At 40.4% G+C, this 26,340-nt stretch overlaps 1 protein-coding gene across 2 annotated transcripts in view; it reads right to left on the bottom strand.

Annotated features, from left to right (window-relative positions):
- Positions 1 to 3,811: 3,811 nt before the first annotated feature.
- Positions 3,812 to 26,340, bottom strand: part of LOC307020884 (enhancer of polycomb homolog 1-like) — a 51,828-nt gene continuing 29,299 nt past the window's right edge. For both annotated transcript variants that reach the window (XM_079652569.1, XM_079652568.1), the window contains 12 exons: positions 22,380 to 22,525; positions 21,405 to 21,611; positions 17,713 to 17,861; positions 15,948 to 16,095; positions 15,031 to 15,195; positions 12,786 to 12,875; positions 11,654 to 11,802; positions 10,719 to 11,125; positions 8,027 to 8,148; positions 7,267 to 7,408; positions 6,593 to 6,914; positions 3,812 to 5,407 (listed from right to left, as the gene is read on the bottom strand). In XM_079652569.1, the coding sequence (XP_079508695.1) occupies positions 5,335 to 5,407; positions 6,593 to 6,914; positions 7,267 to 7,408; positions 8,027 to 8,148; positions 10,719 to 11,125; positions 11,654 to 11,802; positions 12,786 to 12,875; positions 15,031 to 15,195; positions 15,948 to 16,095; positions 17,713 to 17,861; positions 21,405 to 21,611; positions 22,380 to 22,525 (2,120 nt within the window). In that variant the 3' untranslated portion in view covers positions 3,812 to 5,334. The remainder of the gene's footprint in view (positions 5,408 to 6,592; positions 6,915 to 7,266; positions 7,409 to 8,026; positions 8,149 to 10,718; positions 11,126 to 11,653; positions 11,803 to 12,785; positions 12,876 to 15,030; positions 15,196 to 15,947; positions 16,096 to 17,712; positions 17,862 to 21,404; positions 21,612 to 22,379; positions 22,526 to 26,340) is intronic.

A 26,340-nucleotide genomic window follows, 5' to 3' on the forward strand; every position in this document is an offset into this window, starting at 1 on the left:
AATGGAGAGAGAAAGATTATCTTTCGATCCCGTTTGAATTGTGCCACATATGATGTTTGTCAATCTTAAAAAATAATTTCCATGTCAAAAAAGTCACAGTTTGTCGTAAAACTGTTTAAATATAAGACTATAAAAAATACGCAACTAGAATACACATCCCAGAATCCCGGTCCCGCATGCTGGCTCTTACGGAACCGACTAACTCCCCTTTTGTGTGTGTAAGCTCTCAACATGCCCAGACTTGGAGTGATTTTCACCTCTTTTAATACTTTTCATCTCATTCTGAAGTGAAATGTGCCAACGTGACGGCCGTCTTGGTGTGTGGTGCGAGACGTGAGATGTAGGTCATTGAGCGGTTCACACAAAAAAAAGTGTTACTTCACAGTTTTAGGACACATTTTTTGTTTTTGACTTGTAAAATTATCTTTTAAATTGACAAACATCATATGTGTAATTCTTGGCACAATTCAAACGGGATCGAAAGATAATCTTTCTCTCTCCATTGACTTCAATGCACAACTTTTCAGAAATAAGGTCCCATGGAGGTCCACCGGAATGGGAGGGACTTTGCCACTCTATAGAGAGGCGAAGTCCCTCCCCTTCCGGTGGGACTCATGGGACCTTATTTCGTAAAAAGTTTGTATCAGAACTGCATTAATAGGGGAACTCCAATACACAGCCGCAATGCTTTATATTGTATTCTATCAATAAAAGCGATGTTTTTGCTGCTGCTCCATACACTATACAACCATAGTCCATTGTGGACCTCATAATTAATCTGTAAATGTCTATTAATGCTTGTTTTTCTGCGCCCCAGTTGCATCGAGCTACAGCTCGCAATAAATGTAATACTTTTTTGCATTTTGTTTCCACTTGTTTAATGAATCTGCGCACAAGCCCATAAGGCGGCCACGCCTCCTGACTGTCATCCTTTTCTCTTCTGTGAGCAGGGATAATCAAATGAGACGTAAACGAGAAAAGAAAAGAGAAAGATAAATTGAATCATGGGTTGCGGTCGGATAATCCAAAAATCAGCTCCTAACGTCTAACCCTATCGTCTATCCCCTGACCTCTGAGTGAAACGTCATAGGGTTAAGGGATAGTCGATAGGAGAATTCAAAAGGATTTAGGAGAAGAGACTGCGGTACTTTAGAGAATCCGAATGCACTTTCACTATCCAACGTGTTTATGATGCGCCAGCGGACGTCATAAATGTGCGTCTGCTGCTGTAGGGAAACCATGGAAACTACAGTTTTCTATACAGCGGACTAAATGGACGTATTATAATAAGAGCGAAGGACTACTGTAAACTCATCTAGAGACTCTGCACCGTGCTCTGATGCTGTTGTTTTATGCTTTATGAATGTGGACAAAAAGAGAAACATATTCTTCATGACCAAAGTTGGAATTGTACAAAAACCTCTATTACTTTTTTGTAAAAGTCCTAGTTTCAAAAGTCGAATCATAAATCTAATCGATAGATTTATGATTCAAAAATTATAAAAGTAGGGTAGACATGTGGATGTTATCCGGCTGAATAAAACCTGCATTTATCTAACAGGTACGTTTCCCACAGATCTTATTTCGAGCTATTTTCTAAAATCCTATGGAGAAATCTCAGTGCTTTTTTGTCGAGGGAAGCCATGCGCAGCTTACTTTCGGGTTTTAGGACGCGTCACTACAGCTCTCTCGTCTCATCTTCACACACCACTAGAGATGGGTATCAAGAAACGGTACTAAGTCAATACCGGTACCTGATTGGACGGTATCGGTATACCGTTAAGCCGCTGGACAAACGGTGCTGCCGCTGGGTGCTGCTATCGGTATATATGTTACGTCTACTTCCTTAATTTAACTTTAAACCATTCTGGTTGGTTGGGAACCCTCATCCTGTGTGATGTAGCCGGTTTGAGACCCCTCTGATTGGCCACTGTAAATGCCACTCGTCATCTCTCTCAACAGCTTTCTTATTATTGTTGTGAGACTCCCGCAGGCATGGCGGACAGAGTGAAGCGATCGAAGGCCTGGGTGCACTTTAAAAAATGTAGTGGCGATAGTGCAAGGTGCAATCTATGTACTCAATTAGTTGCTTGTAAAGGGGGTAACACAAGCAACTTAATGAAGCATTTGCAAACGAGACACTCATTAGCTGTGTCCCAATTCAGCGGCCGCATCCTCCTGAGGATGCATTCGGAGACCGCATACGTCACTTCCGCCAAACGAAGGCTGTCCCAATTAAAAAAAAAGACAAGACTCCTCCGAATGCGGCCCGCAAATGCAGCCTTCTTTCCCCAGATTTAGAGGATACATCTGATGTACACTCCGCGCTGTACCATATCCCAGGATGCAACGGGTGACGGTGAAGAATGAGTTTTAAAAAATATATATGGCTTGTAACGTCCCATCAACGGCTACAACGGTTTCAGCTGGATTCGGTTTTAAATGTACTCACCCAAATAGTAAACGACATGAGAGAAAAGTAAACTTATTTAATTTGTGTATTTAAATATACGGGCAATTGGAGATGTCTTCTTTATATTACATACATAAAATAATATGAAGTGAAAATATTTCTAAACCCTGTTTGGTTTTCATATTGTTGGGATTCATTATAAAGCTAATTTATTTATTTAACTGCTTTTGTTATACAAATCTTACTGCAACAATTTTGTTTTGATAGGGAGCAAGGAGCAGACTCCGCAATTTATCCAGATGCGCGGGGAGAATGAAGCCCTCTTCACTGGGGCCTGTTGCGACCTCGGGAAAATAATTTAAACATATTATATAACACCAAAAATAAGTACAGCTAGATCTGACTCCATATTGAACAGTTTTGAAAACAGTTTGAAAATATTTTGCCTATTGTCAGAAATTATTACCGGCACTTGTGACTGCAGCTGGTTGCTAGGTGACGGGGGCGGCAAAATGTAGGGGTAACTGCCGGTGACGTACAAGGACATGCTCCGTAGACCGTCTCATTTCGCAGTCCGCGGCGGGCTGCGAAATGAGACGAATTGGGACACAGCTATTGAATCTAAAACGGCGCAACGTATTTGACAGCCTAAACAATGTGGCTGATAGCGATACTGCTAGTGCTAATAGTGCTAGCGGGCTTCAGCCGCGCCGTGTGTAAATATGACCTGAGCGAAGGCTTGCAGGCAGGTTAGCTGCTGCGCACGGGATATGTTTTGTTTATATTTATATCCAGGGGCGGACTGGCCATTGGGAATACCGGGAGTTTCCCCGATGGGCCGGTGCTGTGTGTGGGCCGGAGGGGCCCAAAAAAAAAAATCCTAAAAATAAAAAATCCGAAATCCTACCAGCCCACATCTGTAAGTGCCGGCCCACCACTGGGCTGGGCTGGGCTGGCTTTGATAGGCTACCTTTGTTTGTATATACCATATACACAAACTAAATAACACACTACAGGAAAGGGAAAACTCTAAAAAGCATTATAGGGTTTATTTTAGGAAATGTCCCCACTGGATCACGAAACTGTTAAAAATGTTTAACTCTTTGAATTCAGTAGCTTATTTTATTCCTAGAGCATTTCAAGTGGAAAATAAATTGCAATATGTTTATTTTGCAATTTAAAATATTCTCACCCCACATTCATGTTCTTAATTAAAAAAAACGGAGCATTAAAAAGGAGATTGGATGAAAGTCAATGGGACTGAAAATCCTTTTTCACAGCCAATTTTTTCTTCTTACATATTCATAACAAAAAAAACACAACTAAACTGCGTTTGTTTACTTGCGAACACGCTGAAGACAAAGACGACAAAATAACGAGACATGCTGATCAAACACATAATGCCCTGGATTTTTATTTCATTTTGTGACAATTCAAGAGGATTTTTAGTCTTTCCCGTGTGTGTGTGTGTGTGTGTGTGTGTGTGTGTGGTTGAAGGGTCTACAATAACAAAAAAAACTCACGAATGAACAGGGCCAGTGGAATAGGCTTTGGGATTGTGGTAAAGACAAAGAGAAACTACAAGTAGCCTTGTTCAGTACCAATCTCTTCACAGAAGAGAGCGATGATTTTTTTTTGTAACGGTTATTTATTTTTGTATGTTCCAAATGAAGGCACCCGATAAGGTGTGGTTCGTGGCCTTTCAGCCTTCAGGAGAGTTTCTAAAAGTAGAGAAAAACAGCTTTTTTTCTTTTATTTTCAATTCATACATCATGTTCTATGTAGAAGCTGGAATGATAATGTCAGTTACTGCATTTTTTTTACTCCCTTATATTTATTTTTTGATCAACAAGTAACAAAATAATGAAGTGAGGGGAATTATAATGAAAAAATAAATGTGTGGGGGATACAAAAATATTTATTCTTAAAAATAAAAAAAGGGTTATCTTTGAGAGATTAAGTAAATAAAACCATCCGGTGCGAACCAGACGGCAGAAATCATACAGAAGCAGCATTAAATCAACAAACAAATGATATAGTGCTTAGATAAATCAGAAGCAGCAAAGTCTTCTGGGAAATATTCATCCCCCCCCCATTGTTTTGTTCCTCGTCTCAGGAATATTATATGTATGGAAGATCATTGTGGAAACTGACAAACTGATGCTTACGACAAACAAATCACACCCGTCGTGGTTTTCCTTCTCCGGCCCTGCGCCTGAATGCAACATGACGGGAACATCGTGGAAGTTCGTCCTACAGAAATCAGACGAGCCCCCGGCCATGTTCACAACATCCAAAATGATACAGAGTTTTTTTTTAAGTTTTCTTTTTTAATCTAGCTAAACACTGATAAGGGGGGAACCGGTGAGGGGTACAGTGTGTACAAAAAAAAGGGGGTTTGGGGTAAACGGATTCAAAAATAAAAAACATGAACGGGAAAATAAAGGTTTGTAAACACGGCACAATAAATAGATCCAACAGCAGGTCCCGCACCATGTGATGATGACATACATTTCTCTCACACTCGCACCAGTTGCAGTTTGTCGTTCTCTTGTTTTAATTTTGATTTTTTTTTTTTATATCTCGAGTGCAAAACATCACAAATGAACAATTCTGTATTCAAGTAATGTTATATACAAGAACAAAGGGGTGGGGGTGTGTGGGAGGGTATTACAAATATGCAGTACTGTACATATAATTGTCATTAAGAATTTACAGACGATCTCTTATCAACAGTAACAAATAGGGGAAATGGGGGGGGGGGGGGGGGCGAGGAAGAAAAAAAGATTTGTACGAGACGAGCATTGCAATTAAGTCCCAAAACAGTTGCCGGGGAAACCAAGTCTTGCTCATTCCGCCACCAATAACGAACGATGCATAGCACCTAAAAAAGAAAATGGGGGTTCCTCTCCCCCTCCCCCCTACGTGACCTCCATGGCCACTGTGTTCTCTGACAGACTGTTCAGTGCTGGCTTCTCTTGTTCATGATTCTCCCTAAAAACACAACAAAAACACAGTTAAAAACCCACTGGTATCACTCAAACGTACCACCCTAATTGTCAATTCAGGCCAAAAATGTTGATAAAAATGTCATATCTAAATATTTCCCCCCTACTTCTTTGGGTTGAATCGTTAAATTAACTTCAGTCCTGATTAAACTACCAAATATTTTTACAGGATTTTAACCATTACATATTTGGAGAAAGGGGGATTTTTATTTTTCACAGCCTTGGATATGTCAAAAATAAGCAACAACATTGATTTTTGAGTTACATTTTAAATGTACTTTTAATCATTCATTTAAAAAAAAATTCCTATTCCAAAAACTGCCACAACATTATTTCCCACCTAAATCTTTTTATCAACTTCAGTCTTGATCAAAACTACCAAATATTCAATTATTTTCTGCATTTTAATTATGTAATATAGGCCTTTTTCCTTTCCTTTTCTATACCAAAATAGACCAGTTGGATGCGTTTCACTTTAAAAATGTAGGGATAACATTGTTTTATTTTTTGTTGCCTTGTCATTATTTTTAAACATGTATATTTTGTTACTGTACATTTTTGTTTCCACATGAGTAATTTTTTTTTTTTTTTTAAATGTTATTTTATTTCCAGTTGAGACGTTTTTTCTCCCAAATTGGTATCAATAAAGTACTTATCTTAACATCATACTCCCACTGGACCTGGACTTTAACACCCCACACACACTCAAGACACCCACATCCAGCACCACACACTTTTTACGCTGCTACGGACAGTCTTGCACTAATGTCGTTTTTTCAAAGATATTGAAGTTAGTTATTTTGTATTGATTGATGTGCTTAATATGTGCATATGTATAAATGTGTCTGTTGATTGTGTATATATACATATTTTTATACATATTTGTGTTTGTATTCGGGATTGTGGGAAATGGTATTCAAGATAAGACTTTATTCATCCCGAAGGAAGTTGTTGTGCCAGAGTTACACAAATACAATAAACACAACAGCACAGTAATAATAAAACTGTACACTAACAGTGCCGTAAAAAGAGCAATTAAAAACACAGGAAACAAAGCCGGTCACATATTTCCATATTTCGATCTCTCCGTCTGTACACACAAACTGAAAGATTGACAATAAAGTTGACTTGACTTTCACCTTCTCATCCCCCTACTGGATGTTTTCCTCACCTGGGCACTATGTCCAGCGGCGAGGCGGAGGTCGCGGTGACCTTGGGTTTCTGACAGTTGGCGGCTGCGAGTTTTAAGGCGGATGTGGACATGGTGGTGGTGCTGCTCAGCGTCCGGGGGGCGTGGACGCGCTTTCCGGTGGGAACCCCCAGACGGAGGCTGTTGTTTCCCAGCAGGACCTGAGTGGTGTTAGTGGTGTTGGAGTGGTGGTGGGCGGTGCCGTTGTTGTTACTGGTGGCCGAGGGGTGGAGCAGGGAGGGAGTCGGGGAGGAAGAGGAAGGTGGAGCCGCTGTGCTCGAGAGGTGAGAGCCCTTGTAGACACCTGGGGGTCAAAAGAGGGTGGATGGATGTTAGGAAACATATCACTCGTCACCGGCTTGAAATTCAATATACATGTTTTTATTATCCTATCAAGAATGGAAGTAGTCATCACACACAGAGCTGCGTGGGACACAATAGTTCCCTGAATAGTGTCCTTGTATCCATATCAGGAACACTTCACTAACATGTTTTGTAGCCTGCCCTTCCTCTTTCTGTATGCTGTACCATGTGATCTATGTACGTTCATAAATAAAAACTTTAATAACAAAAAAAGTATATATAAACGGCTGTTGTTTTCCTAGAGCATGCGCACTGACTGAGCCTCCCTGTGGTGGTTTGTTGTGTTTACGTACCTGAGGGGGAGAGGACGCCGTTCACCGCTCCTCCTCCCGGACCGAGGTCCTCCTTGGTTTTCAGAGCCAGCAGTTTGTCGGCGGTGACGAGAGCCGAGGCGGCGAACTGAGCGCTGGCCTGGTCCAACGTATGAGACAGACCCTGGAGGAGGGAGGAGAGGGAAACTGTTAAAGGTCTCATATTATACTGTTTTTCATCAATATAGGTCTCAGATATATACAGAACATGTCTCTGAAGTGTTTGGCTCCAAACACCAAACAGATCATTGCAGCATTACCCATAATCCCCTCTGTTTCAGCCCTGTTTCCAAAGTGCTGATTCTCTGTGTGTCGCTTTAGATGAAAATAAGGAGCCCCTCCCCACGCCCCTCTGAGAGAGATTTGGTTACAAATAACTTAATGGTGCTCTAGGAGGAGATTCAGGTGATAAGGTGTGGGGGGGGTTACCTTGGTTGCTGATTGGCTAATGGTTACTCAAGCCAAAACATAGTTATGACATCATAAAGTGGCCAAAATCTGATCAGCTCATTTTCAGACAGGTTTTTATAGAAATGGATCAGGACAAAAAGAGAGAGAATCTTTGTTCCTGAAACTTTCAGAATCTCTTTCCACAGAGGGGACACATGTTGATGTAGAAGAGACATGAAGAAGAGGGGACACATGTTGATGTAGACACGAAGAAGTGGATTTTACATAATAGGTGACCTTTAAAGCCACTGATGATAGGGCAAACATTATTTTTCATTTGTGGGAAACCGACCTTTGTGCTGTTTGTAGTGGCGGTGCTGTTGGCTTTCAGCTGCAGCTGGACCTGCTCCAGCTGCAGCTTCTGCATCAGGGCCAGCTGCTCCAGATGCTGCTGGTACTGTTCGGCTGTGAAAGCTGACAGACACCGGGAGAGAGTTACACATCTGGGACATACATCCATACCTTGATATGCAAAAGATACTCCTGCTTCAGTTATTAAGTCCTGCCGTGATGTCCTAATGTTTTTTTGTCTAATGGGGGGCAGTTTTACATTTGAGGAAAAATAATAACACACATGATTATTCAGTCAATGATATACTGTCCATCCGTTTATCCCAGTTAAATGAAAAGTAAAAGGCATGGATGATGTTTCGTGTTGTCAACTTCTGAATGAATCCCATGCTCTTCTCAGATACATTTTGCAAGTGATTAGGCTCTACAATTTAGTTAAATAAAAATCACATGTATTTCACATTATTTTTGTCCCTGCATATCTCCAGTTCTTGTGCAAGAGTATTTTAACACGTCACCTTTTCTAATTAGAGCAACTTCAGCCAGATGCCTTTATTTTGTTGTTACTCCAGGGAACAAATTCCATACAAAACCTCAAACTTCTGCTTTCTTGAGTATTTTTTAGCACCTTAGTTATTCACCCTGTAAATGACATGCTCTTAAATCTGTATTTACTGGCTTTCTATTGATTGTGAAGTCTTATTCCCACATTACGAGGCATTAGTGTGGCCTTTTGTTATGCCTCAGTGCGGTATTGATTCCCTGCGAGGCATTTACAGGACATCTGGAACGCCCTTCATGCTTATTCCATGCAATCTGTCGCATTTCATTTACAACACTTATAGATTCAGCTCTGCTTATGGCCAACCTTGGCGGCTGCTCTGTGCACATTGAACCACTATTGGAGTCAAATCTCTGGTTTGTGTCCTTCACTTTGTTGACATGCGCATCAGTTTTAACAAAAGCAGGAATCGATGGGCGCATCAGAGCATAAATCCACTCCTGTGTGAAGTGCTTGTAGCAACATCTGCTCGACATTTAGTTTGTATTCAGAGCTCCACGCCGCCTAGTCCACACAACCCGACAAACAAATCCTCTGCATCTCATGAATTTATTTATCAAACACCAGATTTAATTGACACCGTGTGCAGAGAGGTGGCGCTCTGTGAATGCAAAGCAACACCTTGAAGGCCTTCAGGATGCAGCTAGAGGACGGACAGAGTGTTTAAAGGGATCCAGGTGAAAGGAAAATGACGGTTTGAAAAAGGGAAGCAATTGGAGGTGTGTGTGTGTGTGTGTGTGTGTGTGTGTGTGTGTGTGTGTGTATAACGATGTGTGCAAATAATTGGATAGATGCCAATCACCTCTGTGAACTAGCATTCTTCAGTTGGACCAGGACACATATTACTCTTCTTATCCAGAGTAGTATCTCTCATTCACATTGATTTTTCTTTATGGGCCTAGTTTACAACAGAATTGAGAGGATATTGAATGTATTCGTGTTTTATTTTTATTTATTTCCATAATCAGCAGAGCTTGCCAACAGTTTCTAATGGGAATACTTTCTTCTAATGTGTGAGAACGGAATATTGGGACATTTTTTTTTTTAAATAAAATAAATTCCATGTACAAAAGGGAAAATGCTTTCATTGTAGACGGACTTAAGTGAGAAATCATAGCTGCAGAAAGGTGAGCAAATAAAACCAAAACCACCGTCTGAATGCAACCAGGGCTGGATAAAATGTCTCTTGTTATAAAGAGGAAAATTACTCGTAAAAAAAAAGTTAATAGATTGAAGACGCCGTGAGTTTCGTGTGTGTGTGCGTGCGTGTCCCGTTTCCAAATCAAACATATTTGCAATTAAATACTTTTTTTTTGTCGAACCAAAGCTTATTTTCTTTGTTTTTCCTCTTTCAGGTTGCGGGCAACAATAACCGGGACTCTTTTTTCAATTTGATGAATCGATAAACAATTATATTTGATTGTTTGTTTATTGTGCATGCCGTCTGCAAAGCCCTCCATAGCAACCACTCTGTACCCTTAAAGGTTCCCTATTTTACTGTTTTTCATCAATATATTATAGGTCTCAGATATATACAAAACATGTCTCTGAAGTGTTTGGGTCCAAACACCAAACAGATAATTTCAGCATCCCATAATCCCCTCTGTTTCAGCCCTGTTTCCAAAGTGCTGATTCTCTGTCTGTTACTTTAGATGAAAATAAGGAGCCCCTCCCCACGCACCTCTGAGAGACATTTGGTTAAAAAGAACACAATGGTGCTCTAGGAGGAGATTCAGGTGATAAGGAGGGGGTGGGGGGGGGGGTTACCTTGGTTGCTGATTGGCTAATGGTTACACGAGCCAAAAAATCGTTATGACATCATAAAGTGGCCAAAATCTGATCAGTTCATTTTCAGACAGGTTTTTATAGAAATGGATCAAAAAGAGAGAGAATCTTTGTTTCTGAAACGTTCAGAGTCTCTTTCCACAGAGGGGACACATGTTGATGTAGAAAAGACATGAAAAAGAGGATTTTGCATAATAGGTGACCTTTAAATCAGAGTGAGTAATAGACCAGACTCCTTGTAGATTTAACAGTGAAAATAAGACCCGTGCAAGAATCAAGCAGAGAGAAAGACCTAGCATCTCAAAGTCAGTGCCGAGATGATGCATCCTGCAGCCGGTCCACTTACCAGCAGTGGGTGGGGGTGCGTGGACGACCCTCCCCGGGCGCAGCGAGCCAAACGGCTGTCCCGCGGCTGTGGGGGAGGAGGCGGGTCGCTTCAGGCTGCGACTCAGCTTCCTGAATAGCGGGTGGGCATTGTCCAGCTCGTGTAGTGGTAGTGTCCGTGGTCTAAAGTGCCTCCATCGGCACGAACTTATATTCAACAGTATCTGACTGAGGTCCGTGGAAGAGGGGGAGGAGGAACTTCTGTCCGAGGTATTTGTTTCTGAGGTACTGGCAAGCTTGTCGGAGGCCGGCGAGCGCGAAGAAGCTGCAGGAGGAGGAGGTGACGGAGGAAGAGACGTGTCGAGCTTTTCTGCATCCAGGTCGTGGAAAACGTTGTCGTAGTCCGTGTGCGCTCTGTCCAGCAACACCCTGCGAGAGAAGAAGTTAAAGCTACGTTAATAAAGATAGAAAACCTACTTTTCAGGATTTATCTTATTAATCTTGATTCTTTCATTTAATTTTTATTTGATAAGGTGGTGGTGGGGGGGGGGGTTACCTTGGTTGCTGATTGGCTAATGGTTACAGAAGCCAAAACATTGTTATGACATCATAAAGTGGCCAAAATCTGATCAGCTCATTTTCAGACAGGTTGTTATAGAAATGGATCAGGACAAAAAGAGAGAGAATCTTTCTTCTGACACATGTTGACGTAGAAGAGACGTGAAGAAGTGGATTTTGCACAATAGGTGACCTTTAAAATTTACTTTTTACCAAAGACTCAATAAATGAATGATGTAAGATTGTGTCATATCTGTATATTTGAACAAAAGCTGTCAGCATGGCATTGCAAAGGCCAGGTATCCATACACCTAATAAACTGCACGGTTAAGCATTATGACAAAAACAAAGAAAAAGGTCAATCCAAAGGCGCAGAAAGTAAACAGGAGTTTAACCGACCTGCCGCCTCGCCCCATGCGCCGCCGGGCCATCCCGAGGCAGCGGCGCGGCACGGTGAGCGTTGTGAGACTGTAGCGGAAACGCGCTTCTGCCAAACCGCCGTCCCAGGGTCCGCACCACGGCCAGCTGCCCACCCGGTCCTGACGCACCTGCAGACAGAGAGCCACGGTCACACCTTTCATCCTGGGTACAAAACCTCTGATGTGTAATTTGTATTATTTTATTATCTTTAATATTTTTTGCTTCTTAGTTAACATTAAGCCGTCTTTGGCTCTTTTCTGCTGTAACAATGTACATTTTTCCTCTGTGAGACTAATAAAGGTTTTCTGATCATGGAGGTGTGTCTACATCACTGTCACTAAGACACTCACTGATTGCATCTGACTGTGAAACGAGAAGAAAATGTTTTGATATCGAAATGATCTGTAGGGATATGTGACGTAAACTGAAGACTATGAAGACGAAATTATAAAAAGTAAAAATGATCTTTTCTGATGAATTTTAGAGTGTGAAGTGAATTTTAACACTTTGTGGTATTCAATTCAATTTGTGCCATCTTAAGCTTTCCCTGTTTCTTCCACTGATCAATTTTCAAGTCAATTTGATCCTTGAACAAAAAAAAAAAGTGTTTCTCAACAAGAAATCATGTGAAAGCATCACTTTGTGTTGACTAGAGGCTTTGAAGAAAGTAATTCAGAATTGTCAAAACCGGACAAATCGACTAAAGAAAACTCAGTTACGAACACCAAGATGCCAGTTATCCAACTAATGGAGAGGCTTAGCAACACTCAAAGCATGTTATAAAACAACAACTCAATGATGCTTATTGTTCCTGTTCTAACCAGCGCTGCAAAAAACATTTAGAAACACCACTGCTGGGACACGAGGCCCTCGTAAACTCACCACCATGTAGAAACAAAGCTCTTGTATGTACTTGTATACAGCGTGTGGAGGATTTCAGTACAAGTCCCTCCTCAAAACCCACCTGTTCAGATCAGCCTACTCACTGCAGTGCTACATGTTCCCTGTTACGGTGCTTTTGTACGGTCTTAAACCTTTCCTTAGAACATTGTATGAATTGTAAGGTGGGTGCTTTGAAAGGCGCCTCTAAATAGAATGAATTATTACTTACAGCGTAGTACTGGCAGCCGGCCTTCCTGCGAAAGGCGAAGGCACCGTCTGGGTCGTTCTCCTCCTCTGCTTCTGAAGAGCCTGAGTGCAGCTGTGGACAGAGGTCAAAGGTTAGTCTAGCGCCGGTGCAAACGCAGCATCTATAACACTGAAGCCCATAGAGTCGTGCAGGAACGAGTCCTAAAACCCGGAAGTGAGTTAGCATTTTACCACTTCCGGTTTCCTCGTCGCAGAGCCAACGGGATTTTTGAACTAGTTTTTGGAAAATAGCTGTAAATAAGGTCTGTGGTTTAAGAGACATTAAACACATCAGCAGTGACCCCCCACTGGTGATTTCTGAAGAGTTTACGTGTCTGAGAAACGATTGTTAACAAGTGGCTGAATAGGACTACGGAAGTTGTCGAGGCCGCTGTACGTCATTACACCGAACACGTACACAGTCCTCTAAATTAGTTTGCCCTGTTCTGCTTGAAAGCAAGTACCTGCCTCCTGCAAACTGTTAAAACAAACGCTTCAACTTGTACAATGTTGAATCTGTATGTCTGAATATGGATCTTAAGTTGGCGTGACGTTGAAGCAGCGACCCTGATGTATTTCGTTTATAGCATAACGTTAGCATTTTGCTTCTGGCGTTTATATTTATGATTTGAAAATGATAAAAGTAGGGTAGACATGTGGAGATTATCCAGCTGAACAAAACGTGCATTTATGAAACGGGTTCGTTTTCCACAGACCTTATTTTTTACAATATCCCAAAATCCTATGGAGAAATCCCGTTGCCTTTTTGTCGAGGGAACCCATGCGCAGCTTACTTCCGGGTCGGCCTACACAAATACGTCATCACTGCACCGCTCTATTCACTCGTCTCATGTGGTTTTGCAAATTCGAGTAGATTTATCAGGACAAAAAAGAGGGGCAGTGGGAATAGAGTGGAGGTATGGGAAATGCATTCAGACTGCAAAGTGATTACTGAGACGATTGTTTTTTAGAAATGTGCGATGAACACTGTTCTGCTCTGTGTCTGTTTCTTTACAAGACTCTAAATCCATATAAAGTTGTTAAAGAGAGTGTCACTGTATATCTCCATGGAAACAGATTCAACAAAACACAGTTTTAATTTCTACATCATTTTACAATTACATATCCACTGTCATGTTTTTTTTATTTTAGGCAAAATCAGACCTGCAGATTTGGAGATATTCCCGATGCTGTATAATATTTCTTTCATGACTTATGCATGCAGGAATAAGTCCAAATTAAAACTGATATCTAAGAATAGACGATGTTACGCAGAAATATCACTTGATGCATTGAACAAAAAAAAGTAATCAACAAACGACACATTCTCTGAGACAAGCGGCCATGCTTGGTCTGCAGTGTGCTTGCCTGAATGCCTGTGTGTGATGGTGACGATCCGATTCTTTTGAACGGCTCTTTGGTACGAATGAAGGGAACCAAGTCGTACTTGGTGAGAGATGTTCTTTTTATCGTTGGTTCACTGTCTGCCATAAATCCACTCGCCTTTACGTGAACAGTGAAAAAGCTTGATTTTGTTCACCAAGCATATTCCGTGAAGACCCTCCCCTACTCTGACTGGTTAGGTTTAGGCAGGAGGAGTGAGATGTTGTGGGTTAGCCAATCAGAGGCAGGTCTTAACGGAACAAGAGAGAGAGAGAGAGAGAGAGAGAGACATAAAAAGTGATAGAATATAATTGGGGAGGGATGAAACCCTCTTTAATGGTCCCACATGCAGAGCATACAGCGAAATGTATTCTCTGCATTTAACCCATCCTAATACCAGGAGTTTAGTACTAGGAGCAGTGGGCAGCTATAGTACAGCGCCCGGGAGCAATGGGAGTGAGGGGGGAAGGGGGGTGTCTGATGCCTTGCTCAAGGGCATCACGGCAGGGCAGGAGGTGAACTGGTACCTCTCCAAGTAGCAGTCCACACTCCATTTTTAGTTCTGTTCGGTGACTTGAACCGGCGACCCTACGGCTCCAAGTCCAAGCCCCTACGGACTGAGCCCGTGCCGGTGATACAGGTACAGGTAGACGACGTGTTTTTCGGGTGAAAGAATTTGCTAAACGCGAAAACGCAGCAGCATTTGGATGCACTTCAACAAAAACATAGGCAATGATAAAGTGGAGTGCAACCTTTGTAAAGCCAAAATATAATTTAAAGCAGAGTCAACAAATAATCTCCACTTAAAAAAAAGTGTGTGTGTGCGTGCGTCTGCGTTTCTGTACCTGGGAGTAGGGCTCGTCGTCCGAGCTGGGGAAGTCGTACTGGTTGAGGTCCTTGGCGTTGAAGACAGCAGGCCCCGGGTGGTGGGGCGCGCCCGACGACAGCGGCAACGCCTTCTGCTTCTTCTCGTATTTCCTCTTCTGACGGGGGACTTCCGCCTTCTCGGGCTAAAGGGGGATAAAGGACACAACTCATGAAATTTAAAAAGCACCTAAAGGGTAGCCTACATATCTCTGTCCTGTCTGTACAGTATTTATTTTGTAGAAGACATTTTAACATTAGTTGTAACTCTTGTTTAGTTTAGTTTTTAAGATTAGGTTTAACTTTATTGTACAATGAAATGCATCCAAGCAGAAAGTGCAAAGAGTAGCCAAAGGCATAATGTATATAAATGTATAATAAATAGGATTAAATATCTTCTTTATGATGTCATAACGATGTTTTGGCTTGTGTAACCATTAGCCAATCACCAACCAAGGTGCAGATTTAGAAGCATATACATATTAGGTGCTGGGATTAGGCATATACAAGTTAAATACAGTTGTAAAGAATATTAAATACAGTTGTAATAAATAGTAATACAGAGTGAAAGCTCCTTGAATGTTTTAACTTGCACATTTTTGAAGTTATACTTTCTGCTAGTGCTTTATATAATGTGTGTAGAATAATGTAGTGCTAGGAAGTGACCGTGTGTCCGTCGATGGTAATACTGTACATGATCATTTCTTTCTTTCTTTAAAAGATGGATCCCAAATCTCAATGACATTCATTTAAATAAAGTATTTAACAAATAGAAACACACCCTTATAGAATACAGACAATCTTATTTTAATTACAATCATTATCGTCATTTCTGGATGCCTCGTTTTAAAGTAAGAATAAAGCTCAACAAATATTTTTTGATAGAAGCGAGCCTCACCTTGGACTTGTAGTCCTTGAGGTCCATGTGGTCCTGGTGTCGGTACTGGTTAGTGACGGGGACCAGGGGAATGATCTGCGGCCTCACCAGCGCCCGCTCAGCCAACACCTCCGCCATCACCTCCCCACTGTAGTCCGACATGACGTTCCTGGAGAAGAGAACCGGGATATTTCAACACGTTTTCATTTGAAAAGAGAAGTCCTTCTCCCCCTCGAACCACACAAATGAAACATTTAACATGAAGCCGTCTTTGGCTCTTTTCTGCTGTAACAATGTACATGTCCCCTCTGTGGGACTAATAAAGGTTTTCTGATTCTGATCATGGGGGTGTTTCTACATCACTGTCACTAATGGCGCATTTCCACTGCAGCGCGTAGCACGGTTTAAGCGTGCCGTGCTCGGCCCGTTTCTTGTTGCGTTTCCACTCGGGTTAGTTCTGGCTAACGGGTACTGTTTCACAGTTTTCTAGCTCTCCAAAATCCAGGTTCTTTCCGGGCCAGCAACTGGGCTGAATATGCTAAACTAGAGAGAGAATCGCTGGCAAGGGGGCTACAACTACAACAAAATGAACATATTTTACCGTGATTTAATTGTAATTAACGTTTCAAAATGATGCCGAAGCAACAACATACTGATACCGGTTAGTAAAAACCATGAATGAATGCTTTGACAAGTCTGCAGACTGACGGCAGGCGAAAAACCTTTTAAAATGCGTGTTTTCTGAATGGAGTTCGGCTAAGCTAACGCTGTATATGCTCCGACCGTCCACACTCACAACAACGGCCTACAGACATAAATAAAACAGCGACTGTATTCACCATGACACAGACAGTCTGTGGTTTGTACTTGTTTCACTTTTGTCTAGTTTCTGAACAGATATGAGGAGCTATGAGCTCTGAGTGCTAACAGCTAACGGCTGATGTTGGTTTTCTGTGGTTCGCATTGAAGATGATGTCGCGGCTCCGCCTACACTGCGTTACTATAGTTACTGCCCAGCTACTAAACTGTAATGGAAACGCAGCATAAAGTGAGCCAGACCTACCAAGGCCTAACTATACCGTACTAAGCCGTGCGAGGCCCTGCAGTGGAAATGTGCCATTAGAGATACTTAACGATGCAGAAAGAGGAAGATAAATCATTCGCTGTCACTAAGACACTCACTGACTGCATTTTACTGTGAAACGAGAAGAAAATGTCTTGATATCGAAATGATCAGTCGGGATATGTGACGTAAACTGAAGACTATGAAGACGAAATTCTAAAATGTATAATCAATCTCTTCTGATGACTTTTAGCAAAGTGAATTTGAACACTTTGTGGTATTCAAGAATTTTTTTGTCGTCTTAAGCTTTCCCCGTTTCTTCCCCTGATCAATTTTCAAGTCAATTTGATCTTTGAAGAACTAAAAAAAAGAGTTTCTCCACAAGGAATTATGTAAAAGCATCACTTTGTGTTGACTAGAGGACACTAGTTTATTTGAAAAAAGTGAATCAGAAGGAGAAATTATTAATAACGGACTTATCGACTAAAGAAACGTAGTTACCAACAACAAGATACCAGTTGTCCAACTAATCGAGGTATCTTTATCCCCCTCAAACTACACCAATGAAACATAATTAAGGAAAATCACCAAGTAGAGAAAACTCACTAAGTTTTCCACTCTTTTTGTTCCACTTTATAACCCGCCTTTCTGTCTCCAGCTGGTTGTCTAATTGCCTTTTGTTTATGTCTCCGTGTGTTGTGCGTGCAGCCCGGGAGATGTTACCTCTTCTCAAAGATCTCCAGTGTGAGGTGCAGCAGCTCTCTCTTGCTCTTCTCCCTCCTCTTGATCATCTCCAGGATGGTGACGGCTCGGCTGAGATCCCTGCGCAGCTTCAGCATCTTCTCGTAGGACGCCTCGTCGTTCTTACGGTTCTGAGTGTTGGAGGAGGAAATATATATATAAGCGACACTTAAAGACATGATCTATACCGATAAGGGGTTAACATTAAAAGCTGTTCTTTAGTGCATGAGCCTCACACTAAGACGTGTTACGGGCAGTTTCAAACGCCTTAATGACAAGAAATTCGTACACAATCAAATATTATGAATCATTCAAATTTAAATAACATGTATCGCATGCTGATTCATGTGCATCAAATGTAGGAGTCAACAGGTTTCGATGCTTTGTCTCACTTCTTTGCACTTTCATAAAAGCTGCATGGATGAAAGCTAACGGGTTGCCAAGATCATACATTTCACACCCAGGATAAATTCTTAAAGTGACCACTTGATGGCGTACAAATGCTTTACAAAAGAATCAGTCAATGTTCATCTCTGATCAGGGTTTTTAGTTTATTTCTAAATCAACTATACGCCAATCAACAGTTGTGCTTTCATCAGTAACCATTTCACAGAGAAGTTTGTTCAACTTTGGCCTTTAATTCATTCTTTGGAGGAAGATATTGGTTTTAAAATAAGCTGTAACGACATTATTGCATTACACTCTCAATGAGAGGTAAGAGGCCAAGTGTTTCCACTGAAACCATGAGGCCTATATGCTAAAATTGTTTGTTCGTATAAAAAAAAATATAATAAAAAATCTCTTATTTCTGAGCAAACTGTCCGTTACTTGTCAGACAAGTTTGTTCGCTCACGGCAGAACAACACCCCCCTCTACTCTTTGTTATGTGTAGCCACTTTGATAAAAACAATAATTAATTAGTTATATGTTGTTTTGATTCTGTTGACTCTTTGTATGGATTGTGCCTTCAAAAAACGAAATAAAAAAAAAAATTATTGTCATAAGCTCAAAGCGACAGTGTAGAAATGGCAATGACATTCTTCTGACCTGAGCTCCTCTAACAATGCAACACATATAATAAAAAGTAGTGCAAAAAGTCTATATTTGTGTCTGGAGAAGTCAAAAGGTGGATGTGTGAAGTTGCAGACAGGATATTTCTTTTGACAGCCTGTCAGGGTCAAGTGTTGAGAATCATCGCTCTACATCACAGGCTACATCACAATAATCTGGCCCGTGCAAATATTTATTTGTTGTCCTTTTTTTTTTATACTACCTCTGCAAAGCAATTTACAAAATACATTTATTATTATTTATCCAAAACGACTTGTATACGCAATACTGTGTTTTTTTCCTCACAATTTGGGGTGAAGTGTTTTGCCCAGGGACACAACGACATGCTGACTACAGTGTAGGGCTACTCAAGTAATCGTATTTTAATCGCAATTACGATTATGGCTTGCAAAAATTACAAAAACAACGTAATCAAAATAAAACGATTATTTTTGTATTATTATTAATCTTTTTATTTGTATTTATTGTTTTTTCAGTTGAGTTATACTTAAAGTTCAGGGTAATCAACTGTTAAAAACATACTGTTCACATTTTTGTTTTCAAAGTAATTGGATAATCGTTTTTTTATATTGTGATATCAATTATTGACCCAAATAATCGAGATTATGATTTTTGCCATAATCGAGCAGCCCTACTGCAGAGGGGATTGAACCAGAGCCCCACTGAACCTAATATAAACGCACTAATCCACAGCCTCCTCTGAGATGTTATCAGAGTGTGAAAAAAATATTTCTTGGAATGAGGAAACCAGTCTGACTTGACAAAGTATTTTCCACAAGGTGTGACGCTGCACAATTGATTTCTCCATAGTCATCGTCACACTGCTACTGATGCTTTGTTCCACTTGGCAATACAATAGTATATTTTTTACACTTTAACAGCTTCCCCCCCCCCCCCGTAAACTCAAATTAAACACATGTAGCTCTTGCCGTTTCCAGCTAGCCAACTGCTTTTTCTGCAATTCCTCAACTTAATTATTCACGTGTTTTTCCCCCATCTTATAACTCCACTTCTGCCGTTTCCAGACCGCTTTTCTCACCGCTTTTTTAGTTAGTTACACTCCACAATACAACAGCTAACAGTGTCACCGAGTATTATTGCCTTAAACAAAAGTAATTATCAGCACAGGCAGGGCCGTATCCAGGATTTCCTAAATATGAGGTCCAAATATGTTAAGGGGGTTCGGGGGACACCCCCGAGATTTTTGGGATTTTCATGATCTAGTTAGGTGCTTTTTAAGTCCTGTGGGGGGTCACAAATTCGATAATATATTGATTTCAAACCATATCAGTGGGCTGCAGCATCAATTATATTTGAAAGTGTAATGCATAAGAATCAGTTGATTGTTACTATTAATGATCAATATATATATATATATATATATATATATATATATATATATATATATATATATATATATATATATATATATATATATATATATATATATATATAGATATGGGGTTATTAAGCCTACATTATTTTGTGTGACGATAAATGCAGTTCCTCCCTGACTTCCATCACTTTATCTCTCTCTCTCTCTCTTTCTTTCTCTCTGCCGGTCCTGTCTCTTCCTTACCAAAGCTGAGCTTCGACTGACGTAGTCTTTTCATTATATCTGAGTCAGTGTCAAAATAAAACAATACAATGTTATATCTCCATTATTTTACTCAAATTGAAATGAAAGAAAAACATTACGTTTGTTAAAAGGTAATCCTTCTGACATTGGATGAATGTAATTCACTTTAGCTCTCTAGCTAGTTTATTCACGCAATTTAAATCAAAGTATAGCTGCAAATTGCAATATAAGTTAGTGTGCATGTTGTCAGACGTCCACTGACTAACGTAGAGCATTCACACAGGATCTTCTGGTCATATGATGTCCTGATGAACAGACACACAAGCAGCCCGCTGGACTCAGATCTCTAGATACTTCATCACTCCTTCGCTGCTCCGGTACAAGTCCGGACTGCTCGGCTGCGGTGGTTTGTTGATACATGTCGTCTTCTTCTGTTTGCTTTAATCGAGGCTACGCAGTTATGCAGCCCCCCCCTCGGCAGTAAATGGAAGTACTACAAAGAACCCCATTCAGTGCAATTATTTCCCTAGTTTTGTATACACAGCTCGAAAAATATTACCGAGGTCCGGACCTCGGTGACCTCAATGGTAGATACGGCCATGAGCACAGGGATGAATCCTGTATTCAATTATTTTAAATCCACTGCTTTTTTTCCCACTTTCTAAATCCACTTCGTCTGTTTCCATCCAGCTCACTGCGTTTTCTCTCATGTCTTTACTTATTTATTAGCATGTTAAACAGATAACATTGTCAGTGTATTTTTTCCTTAAACTTAAAAGTCTAACAGCATGAGATCTGATATGAAGTTAAAAAAAAAAAGAGTAGCTATGACTTTTATTTAATTTCCAAACTCAAAAGGCGGTCGCTGGACTTTTCTTCCACTTTTGTTTCATTTCTCAACCACTTCAATTGTTTCTAACTTTAAGCAAAAAGCATTCAACAAAGAGAGATCCAGTTTGAACAACTACCAAGACCAGAGCCACAAACAAAGTGCCGATAAAACGCTGAGTTTAAGACTACCGACCTTCCTGGTTTGCATCTTCTCTGTGCGCCGCCTGAAGGCCACGTAGGGGTCGCTGGTGCTGGAGCCGTCCCGTCTCTCCTGCTTGCAGTTTGGGATGAGGCAGTTTGCTCGGCTGGTTTTCCTCTTGCGGCTCCAGTAGTCGAAAACCTCCTTGATGAGCTCGTCGTCCTCCTTCAGCAGCAGCTTGGCCTCCGGGAGACTCACCGCCTAAAAGAAAGATGGAAGATACAAACTTGAGTTACATCTTTGATGATTAAAAGATGGATTTGCACGGGTATTGAAGTTCTTCTATCATACTGTTTTTCATCAATATATTACAGGTCTCAGATATATACAAAACATGTCTCTGAAGTGTTTGGCTCCAAACACCAAACAGATCATTGCAGCATTACCCATAATCCCCTCTGTTTCAGCCCTGTTTCCAAAGTGCTGATTCTCTGTGTGTCGCTTTAGATGAAAATAAGGAGCCCCTCCCCAAGCCCCTCTGAGAGATATTTGGTTAAAGAGAACTCAATGGTGCTCTAGGAGGAGATTCAGGTGATAAGGTGGGGGGGTTACCTTGGTTGGTGATTGGCTAATGGTTACACAAGACAACACATCGTTATGACATCATAAAGTGGCCAAAATCTGATCAGCTCATTTTCAGACAGGTTTTTATATAAATGGATCAGGACAAAAAGAGAGAGAATATTTTTTCCTGAAACGTTCAGAGTCTCTTTCCACAGAGGGGACACATGTTGATGTAGAAAAGACATTAACAATTGGATTTTGCGTAATAGGTGACCTTTAAAGGGAGGTCAATCTGATAATGATGGCGTCTTACCATAAATAGTCTCAAATTCATACAAAATGAAGGCATCAGTTTATTTTCATAGGGTTCATTTTGTATTTGTCTATTAGGGTATTTCAGGGGCCTTTCTCTACAGGCGGCTGTGTTTTAAAGGGGATGCAGACTGAGACACAAACAGTGCCGACCTGCTGTCCACTGCCTTTCTCCAGCCGGTCGATCATCTCCTCAAACTGCAGGAAGCTGATCTCCATCTTCTTCTTCAGCTTGTTGACAAACGCGTCATCTTCCGAGTCCAAGTCGTAGTCGGGCTGCTCTGCGTCCAAGCTGAAAGCTGCAGAGGTCGGAAAAGGAAAAAACACACTTTAGAAATTTGGTAGATTATTTAATAGCCATATATAACATAGCAGATTTGTAAATCTATAAAACTTGTTTCTTACGACTAAATCCAGGCCGAAGACTTTTCTTGTTGCCGCTGCTTGTAATTGAACTATTCATATCTTGCACTGCAACTTTTATTCATGTGTTTTTTCTTTTAATGTTTATTTTATTATCTTTGCTTTTTAATGAATGTTTTTAAATGCCATTTTCTTAATGTCTTTCATTTTTGTAAAGCACTTTGAATTGCCTTGTGTTAAAAAGGTGCCATATACCAACCCAGTCTCACGGCATTTCGTGTAATAGTCACGAAATTAATGTAATCTATTGATTCGTGTTCACCAACACGATTTTTGCATTTTTTCCGTGTCATAGAACGATTTTAAAAGCAATGTATTTCTATTGGTAGTTTGTTTCGTGCCTGCAACACGTATCTTTGTCCTGTCGGGTCTTGGAATACCAGAATCTGTGTGGATCATAAAAACATTTTCTTACTCAATATCTTACCCTAAGCATTTTATTTTAAATCGTATAATGTCGGAGTTTTTTTGCCGTCCGCGAGGAAAATAAATGGAGTTCAGAGCCTCAGAAGGAAAAGAAAATACAGATTTCAGTATTCTAATTTGTTATTATTTAGTGCAGGCACGAAACATACTACCAATAGAAATACATTGCTTTTAAAATCGTTCTGTGTGACATGGGAAAAACGGGGAAATCGTGATGGTGAACACGAATCAATAGACTATAACATGAAATGCGGTGAGACTGTGTTGCATATAAATAAACTTGCCTAATATTTCAAAAAACTGTGGATGATGGGGGAGAATTATCTGTTCATAAGAGATACTTTATGTTCCTCGAGTTGGGAAATAGGTTTGTCCTCACAGCAGCATTTTGACAGTCAATGTTCATAAATAACACATTTCTTCAAAATGGAATGACATAAAATAAATAGATATTAATAATAAAATAGAGGTATTCTCAGTAGAAAAGACAGTATCTTCACACTATACAATCTTTAAAAATAAATGAGAACACTCCCCAATATACTAAAAAGGGATAGAAACACAAAAGCATAGTGTACTCTATGCATACAGACATTGTGCACACAGTAGCTTTTAATTCAAAGTAAAATAAATCTGAATGAAAGACCTCAATCACCCGACTGTGTTCTGGGTTTTTAAATGAAAGGTTTTTGAATTGTGTTTGCGGTCATGCAGTCTTCACGTTTCATAATCCATATTTTCAGATAGTCATTGAGTGAAACCCCCTCATTAGGGCTGCAACAAACGACTAATTTGATAATCGATTAATCTATCGATTAATGAAACGATTAATCGATTATTCGGATCGTTAAGGTTTTAACTGTACTACTACTTATATCGATACTGCTTATCGATCCGATCCTTTTAACGATAGTATTAACGGTTCTTTTGACAAGAAATAAGGTAAACTAACTAAACAAATTTTGAACAAAACTAACATTGCTTTTTATTTTAATTAAATGCATAATATTTCACATCAAAAGAAACAGCAATGTTTTAACAAATCATATTAAATAATGTGATGACAGAACTGTAAACAGAATAGCTGTAACTTTAACAAAATAAATAACTCGGTTACCTCTAATCATGAACCCATGTTTGTATAATTGAGTTAACTCTGTGTGTTGCTACTAGCATACATAACACCTGACGTGGAAACGTTACTCGTGGATGGGGCTACAGAGCTACTAGAAAGACAGTCGAACCCGGTGCATTCCTCCGTCTGGATGTGGAGCACTTTTGCTAAATGTTTAGACAAATTGCTCGTGTTACCGCCCTTACATGCTAAACTCTTATTGCACTTTTGGTAACGAGCATTGTCCGCATCGAGACGGGTAAAGTTTAACCAAACCTTGGAGCGCTTCTCTCCGCCATCTCCTCCGTGTGTGTGTGTTGCTGCATGTAGCAGCTGCGTGTGTGTGTGTGTAAACTGCCCCGCCCCCTCGCGAGCAGGCGGGGGAGAGATCTCTCGTCTGAATTGGGAAGATCGAAAATACATTATAGACGCATTTTGTAGTCATATTGCATATTAGAAACGGAGTTGGCGACACTAAGACTGCGATATAATGTTTATGTAGCAATAATACCTGACATATGTTTTAAATGTCTCCTGTACCGATAAAAAAGAGCGATAACGTTGGAGCTTAACGGGGTGTAGAACACATGTGATGACGTCACCAACGAATCGACGACTGAATTAGTTGCCAACTAATTTGGTAATCGATTTTAATCGATTAGTTGTTGCACCCCTACCCCTCATGTGCACTTTGTCCTTCTGATGTTAACCATTTTGTATAACGCTCGTGGTTTTATTCATCTCTATTCTGACTCCACAGTAAAGTGACCATTAAAGTTCAGTTTAATTGGAATGCTAATGACTGCAGGCACAGCACGCGGCACGAAGGAAACAAGCCCGTTTTAACCCAAGTTCACTGATAAACAATTCCCTTGAAATATTAAATAAAGGCTTTCTTTTAATCATAACTCTTAGCCATCAATTTAAATACAGACAGACGAGAGAGCACATTTCTTTGTGCCCAAAACTGCATGAAACTCAGATTTTAGATTACGATTCAAGCAGACGTTTGGATCCAAAAGAGGTTGCTTAGACACAAACCCTGCCAATGCCAGTTTACACCAGACATGCATATTTAAAAAGAAGTCATTCAGTTCTCATTTGGCGTTTTCAGCATCTTGTTTGTGTGATGGAAAGTCACATTAATACGTGTGCAAAGAGACGTAAGTCCTCTGCCCACGACTGAAACAAGGTTACCACACACCCTGCAGTCCATATGGAGAATTCATCGTCGTTTAATGAGAATTTAAGTGTTTTAATTACAAGGTTTTCAGCGCCGCTGCGTAACTAAGCTCCAGACGCAGCCTGTCGTATGAAAAGAAAATTGCCAAGCGAGAGAAAATAAAACAAATGTAAGCATTAATTTGAAAATGAGGTGCTAGACTGCTTTAATGATATTAAAGTGTTCTACTATCATAAAAACTAATTGGATGAAAATTACATTTTTAAATAGCTTTCCTAGCCATCTAGATTGTACATTTTGTGATTTAAAAAACGCACATATGCTCATTTTCAGGTGCATATTTATACTTTTTATTTTTCAAAATACCAAACAGATCATGCATTTTAGCCATTCCTCATTTCACTCAAATACTGTCTTTGCATGGACTGATTCTGTGAGAACAGCACCATCTACAGGCCTGGCATATGTACTACAGCGTCTCCAGCGCTTTCCAACGGCAATGTCCGTGGCTGTCTCCTCCCGATTGGTGGAGTTGGCCCAATAGCCGTAGCGCCACTTCTGGGACGTCACAGAAGTGTTCAAATCTGGATCAATCTGTATCAGATCCGTTGCAGCCCCTTTTTAAGAGATTTGGGTATGGAGGAAAATAGAGAGGGTTGTGTTTTCTGACACTTGGTGAGTTCCCTGGAACACCGGGGACACATATTCATGTATACAAGACGTACAAAAGTGCATTTTGCATGATGGGTCACTTTTAAACGACTCGTCCACGGGAGGCCGACCGAACATCCATCCCCTATTTAATAATAATACTACATGACATTTATATAGCGCTTTTCCTCGTGCTCAAAGCGCTTTACAAGCAAGTAGTGTAGTATTTATGTATGTAGTATTTACTCGGAGATGCGTTAAACCAGTGGTTCTCAAACCTTTTCAATAAGGTACCCCCTTTGAAAAACAAACTCCGC

Source organism: Notothenia rossii, assembly GCF_949606895.1.
Source record: "Notothenia rossii genome assembly, chromosome: 9".
Classification (NCBI taxonomy): Eukaryota; Metazoa; Chordata; class Actinopteri; order Perciformes; family Nototheniidae; genus Notothenia; species Notothenia rossii.